Raw genomic sequence first — 6,508 nt, 5'->3', positions numbered from 1 at the left:
TATTAAAGTAAGACCATTCTCCACACTAGAAGATATAGGTATTGTAAGTAAATATTAAAGTAAGACCATTCTCCACACTAGAAGATATAGGTATTGATTAGTAAATATTAAAGTAAGACCATTCTCCACACTGGAAGATATGGGTATTGATTAGTAAATATTAAAGTTAGACCATTCTCCACACTGGAAGATATAGGTATTGTAAGTAAATATTAAAGTAAGACCATTCTCCACACTAGAAGATATAGGTATTGTAAGTAAATATTAAAGTAAGACCATTCTCCACACTGGAAGATATAGGTATTGATTAGTAAATATTAAAGTTAGACCACTCTCCACACTAGAAGATATAGGTATTAATTAATAAATATTAAAGTAAGACCACTCTTCACACTGGAAGATATAGGTATTGATTAGTAAATATTAAAGTGATGGTTTTCTTTCTACCCCACATTATAGGCAATTAAGTATAACCTAAAAAAAGCTCTTGAGGAGGCCCAGGAATTGAATTCAGACCATTTCAAGAAATATCAAGAAAAGCTTCGATCAATAAACCCACCTTGTGTTCCATTTTTTGGTAAGTGAATCTCCTATGTTAAGGCTTCTGTAATTCATAAAATATACTAGGTAAATCTGTAATATCTGAGTGTCCTCGTGTTGTTTTCTCATTTCATTAGTAAATAATAAGTAAAGTTTTATGTGTGGGACATTATTTTGTTTCAACTGCTAGAATGACAAAAACAGGAGCTATGCATTGTAGATGTGGTGTTTGATTCCTAAATTTGCATCTCCAAAATCAATTGAAGAAAAAATTATTGTTATAGGCATGTACTTAACCAATATCCTACACATCGAGGAAGGAAATCCTGACTATCTTCCAAATTCTGAGGAATTAATCAACTTCAGTAAACGTCGAAAAGTTGCAGAAATTACCGGGGAGATCCAACAGTATCAGAACCAGCCATATTGTTTGACTATACAGCCTGAAATTAGAGTAAGCTTAAATATTTCAAAATTAGTAGTGTTTTTTTATAGATTTTGTAATGAGATTGTCATCTTTTAATATTTGATTCGCTACCTGTAGAGTTCTCTAGGTATTTCTGTGTTTATGCTGAAAATGAGATTTATCTAAACTGTCTCCCAGAAAATAGAAAATGCTATGTGAATTATGTGTGTTTTATTTATACTTTCTAGCATTATGCAGTAATGTGGAGTTTGAAATAAAAGATCAGCTTTTAGTTTTATAAAAACAAAATAGTGTTTCATGTTTAGTCATTTGACTTTTCAATAGATGTTGGAGAAACTTTCTTGTTAAAAAAGGTTAATTAATTGTTGTGTTTCTGGTCACAGTCAGCTTGTTTTATATGTCCTGAACTGTTTTATAATATTTGTGATCTCTTCAAAATGTATAAAACATATAAATTTGTTCAGTTAAGAGTATTTAAACTAAGATTAGTGTGTATGTGACTTGGACCAAATAGCTTCAACCATTTTCTGCTGAAATTGAAACTGAGCACAAGTCTAACTTAAACCAAACATGATAGATGTTTTAACATTTGATCCCCAAACTGTTTGTTAAGTGCAGACAAAACTTTCATAGCAAAATTGAATCTCAGAAAACAATTGATTCTAATCAAATTTCTGTCTTTTGTGTTTTTTATGATTTAAGAAATGATAAAGAAAACTTAACACAAAAAACAGAAAATTTGATTACAAATTATACAAACTGTGATCTTGATTGTAGTTTACAAGTTGTGGAAAATGTTATCTATCCTTGTAATGAAAACTTCTAACAAAATACAAGCAGATTCAAATGAGGTACTTGCTGTAGTTTTTTCTTCAGTTGCTACAACTTGTATGGTATTTGAAATAACTTGGTTTTATATGTTCACATGTTGATTTTATTTGGTGTTTTTAATAGCATTTCCTAGAATTTCTCGATCCTTTGGAAGGACTCTCAGAGAAAGAATTCAATGATTACTTGTACAGCAAATCTCTAGAGATAGAGCCAAGGGGTTGCAAACAACCCCCAAAGTTTGTAAGTAACTGATTTTGAATGTAACTGTATTTCTGACATTTTGAACAAGTTTTTTATTGTGTAAAGGTAGTAGGTTTCGAGAAAATCAAGACATACAGGTTGTATGTAGTTTAATTAGTTTATTTACAGTAGTTTACATGAAAGTTGCATTGATTATTTCTGACACTTTGTTTTTAATGTCTGATCTTATTAAACAAACTTACTTGTTTCTGTGTGATTTCTTTCTTTTTCTTAAGATTTCAGGTTAAGATACTATATAAGCCTTGTATATCTTGATTTACCTATATAAATGTTATTAATAATTAATTGTGTTTTTTTTTACTTTTGCTGAAATTCTAAAAATGTGTTAAAAACAATGAGAATTTATAACAAGGTATAAATTTAAATATTTTATGGTGTTTGTACATCTTATTATAGCATATCACTAATAAAAAAAATAAGGGTAGTTCTACCATTATTAATAGGATTCACTTGAAAGTGAAGTTCGGTACATGTAATTCAATGTTATAAAATATATACAAGTTTAAAGGTCACTCAAAATTTATGATTGAAGAAAATTTTTCCCATTTTATAATATTACATAATTTCTAATGAGTGATGAATGATAAATTGTAGTGATTTTTGTTTTTGTAAATTTTTAATGTGACTTTTTTATTTGTAAAACAGTTTACCTTGAGTTTGTTTCATTTTTGTATTTATAAATATTCTGAGAGTGAAGCTTGTTATGGTTATTTAAGAAATTATGGCATTTTAATTTTCTCATTGGATGTATGTACAAAGCTGGATTTGCTGTTTGATGAGTTATTTTGTTAAAATAGCCTAGGAAGTGGCCAGATTTGTCTCTGAAATCGCCAGGAATCAAACCCAGACTCTCTGGACGCTCAGGGCATCATCTTGCTGCACTGCCTTCTGACCTTCGTAGTTTCAGCAGTACCACCCAACTTCTGGGTAATGATGATGATGACAGCCAGTCACCACAAGTTTTAACACCTCCCACTCCCTCTACACCACTGACACCACCTCATTCAGCAGCAGGGGTGAACAGTGACCATAGTGTGTTTGCACCCGTCATGATTGGAGCAGGTAAGTGCTTAATAAATATTGGAGATTATGAATAATTTAATTATATATGTTCTTAGACGCTTTTACTCTAGCAGAGGTTGCAGTTAAGATTTGTTTAATATTAAATTAAAGTTTTAAATAAAAATGAATTAGGTAAAGTGTCTTTGATTATATAACTATTGTGGCATTGACATGTCAACAAAAATCATGTATTATTTAGTGTAAAATCTGTTTCATGAACATTACAACCTAACTGCCGTGTCTAAATTTTATAGATATTAGAAATATTAATTTTTAGAACTAATTTTTTTGTGTGTTCAAAAACAAAATTTGCCATGTTTTAAGTTTTAAACAAGTTATGCATGATTAAAATCCTGTCTTAAATGCTCCAAAAATATTTTGTTCTATCAGATGTATAAATTAATTTACACTGAAATGCACAATTGTGACAGCCAGTGCAAATTTAGGTTAGTAAAATGTGAATAATATAGTTTCCTTTTGGATATAGGACAACATTTCTCATATAATGAAAAACAACCACCTATGATAGTATAATAAATAAAATTTAACTTTGTCTTAGTTGAAATTTTTATTACTAAGATTTTAAAGATCAATATATAACTAGTTAGCATAGTAGTAGTCTTTATTATACAATTATTTTAATGGTTTAAATTCGTATTTGTTTATTGAGTATTGACATAATATGTCAGTTTTTTGGAAAGAAACTACGTATTATGTCTCTTAAATAATTTCTTTCAATATTGAAATTTGGAACAACTAAGTTTCTGTGGGTAAATAAGCTAGACCACAGAATTAGTATATATTAAATTGTATTTTACTAGTTATAATCACATATATTATATTATTTAAATATATAGTATTCAAGTATGTAAAAGTAACAGATTATAAGATTAGGTTCTCAGTAAATATCTAAAACATTTCAGTTACATCATATGTATAACCTATTTTGTTTGACATTTGGTGCAACTTAGTTTTCCTACCAGATAACTTGCTTTTTAACATACCTTTTAGGTAAAAAAACTGATTATATAATTTGATCCACCAGTGATCTTTTTATAATAAAGTAGATGCACTCTTAGTTAATATTTTGTATACCGTTATATCATCTGTATGTGCAACATTTGCAATTTAGTGAAGCTGATTCCATTTTTCATCCATTGAACTTGTTTTACAATCTTATTTTTTCATATTTCCAATTTTTATTACACTGATCCATAGTTATTTAATAGGCAACAACTGGGACTACAATTTTTACAAGTTTAATACTCCTTTGTGTTGTAAGATGTGAGAATTTAAACAGTTATTATTTGAAACACAGAAATTTAATGATTAAAAAAAAGACATGCAGATAATGCATGCTCTTGTCATGCATGTTTACGTTAATATTTAACTTTATTTTTTGAGATCGTGATGTGACATCGCAGACCTGGAGCCAGCTGGTGGCCAAGTCACGGTTCTTTTTTGGATCAGGTACACAAAGAAAACCTTTTTTTTTAACGTGTTTTGTTTATTTGTCAATTTTTATACACACATTTAACTCTTAAGTGAACTAACTTTGACATTAAATATGATGCATGATTGAACAAGATGACTGAAATAAGGAAATTTTTTTTATGTATATATAATCATTACTGCTTGTATTTTCAGTTATAGCTATTATTATTTTTCAATTGCCCTTTACACAGTTATTAGGAGATATTTTAAACCCTTTTCCATCAACACATTAAATATTTGCTTTCCTCATTACTAGCTCATATTTAACTCGCTTTGGCTGGGATGTCTAGATGTGGATTATCACATGTTGATATTAGAGTAAACTTGCTTGGATAGATGTCTGGAGGATGATTATCAAGCATAATGTTTCCTCTTCATCTTAAATGTATTACAGCCTTAGAATAGAACTGAAAAGTTATACATAGAATATTTTTATGGTGAATCAAATCTGCCTTCAGTATTTTGTTTTTTTATTACACATGTCAATGTCATCAGGGTTTTTGAGAGGTTGTTCAACTATCACATACCTTGTGAAGATGTGTATGTGTGAACTGATGATGATATAGCAGACCATTTGATAGTTACCCAGTTTCATGCCATTATTGTCTTATGTAATTGGTATAAGTTGTATTTAATGAGTACAGTTATGTTGCCGAGCATATTTGTAAGAAATTTATGTTGAATAACATGGGTGTGGGTGAACTTCTGCATTTCGTGAAGAAATTGTATAATTTAACTACTACACTCACGTTTATGTGTTTAGCAGTGAATATTTGTCAATTTGTTGTTCATGTATGTCTCTAGTCTACCCATTCTGCAAGTTCATCCTTCATATGAATAGTAGTGAGTGAAAACGACGATCTCTTAGTCGTATCTGTTGTGTTTATATATGATTGTGCAAAATTGGAATTTACTGCACCAAAAAACGATCAGAATTGTACAGTGCTCATTATTCTAGTAGAAGGCAGAGACATTTCTGTGGTTTGAAGTCCTACAAGAGATGCAACAAGCTTGACAGTGTGAAGAGTTAAACATTTAAAGCTCTTTGTATTTATTCCTCCTGTTTGTAATCATGATTTGTATAAACTCTGTGAAAATGTAAAAGATTCTACTCTAGCATTTGTACAGGTTTCATTATTTTAGAAGTTTTACTGTAAAAAATTGTTAGATCTTCACTGAGTTTTGTGTTTATTAAAGCAACTTTCAAGATGTCTGAGCTTTAAAACTTAAGTGGTTCATAGCTTAGTGTAAAAATTGTTAGATATTCACTAAGCTATGTTCTTATTAAAATAACTTTCATGACATCTGAGCTTTAAAACTTGCATGGTTCATCATATACACTAATTTTGTAAATTTCATTTGTTGTTTAGCTCAGATTTAAACAAATATTATACATAATCCATTTTTATTTTTGAAAATCTGTTTATTAGTGTTCTTTTCTTTTATCATAACTAGTAGAATATGTCAAAATTGAATTTACATTCTTGTCTAGCCACACAAGGTCGAATATTTGACCTCTAAGATATACTCTTTCTAAACGTTCTTTTAAAACTAAAAACCATCTCTGGCAATGCTGATACAGTGAATACTCATCTCATCTTCAAAAGCTTTTAATTAGCCATCCCTGTTTATGCACTTGTTGACAGAATTATCAAAACAATGAATCTGTAAACAAAAATTTTGACAATTACACAACAAACTTATTCAAAACTCACGTGAAAACAAAACATGTTCAGATGTGCTTATTGCACATGAATTTTCTTTAAAATATGAAAATATAACTTTTTTTTACTAGTATAAAATGACATAAACACTACTCTGAAATTTGACTTTTAAAAAATCAGTTTGATGTTACAGCATTACATTAAAATTATGACTTAAACATCTTAGAGT

General features: G+C 29.2%; 1 protein-coding gene across 2 annotated transcripts in view; it reads left to right on the top strand.

The window, feature by feature from the left end:
• The window catches only part of LOC106476348 (son of sevenless homolog 2-like), a 16,894-nt gene that overhangs the window by 6,692 nt on the left and 3,694 nt on the right, over positions 1–6,508 (top strand). Inside the window, exons 5-9 of one of the 2 annotated variants that reach the window (XM_013937006.2) lie at positions 460–577; positions 825–994; positions 1,922–2,038; positions 2,857–3,121; positions 4,526–4,591. In XM_013937006.2, coding sequence (XP_013792460.2) covers positions 460–577; positions 825–994; positions 1,922–2,038; positions 2,857–3,121; positions 4,526–4,591 — 736 coding nt within the window. The remainder of the gene's footprint in view (positions 1–459; positions 578–824; positions 995–1,921; positions 2,039–2,856; positions 3,122–4,525; positions 4,592–6,508) is intronic. The other variant, XM_022380245.1, reaches the window with a different exon arrangement.

This window comes from Limulus polyphemus, unplaced genomic scaffold (genome assembly GCF_000517525.1).
Source record: "Limulus polyphemus unplaced genomic scaffold, Limulus_polyphemus-2.1.2 Scaffold10353, whole genome shotgun sequence".
In the NCBI taxonomy this organism is placed as follows: Eukaryota; Metazoa; Arthropoda; class Merostomata; order Xiphosura; family Limulidae; genus Limulus; species Limulus polyphemus.
This window is presented reverse-complemented; position numbering and strand designations above follow the sequence as displayed.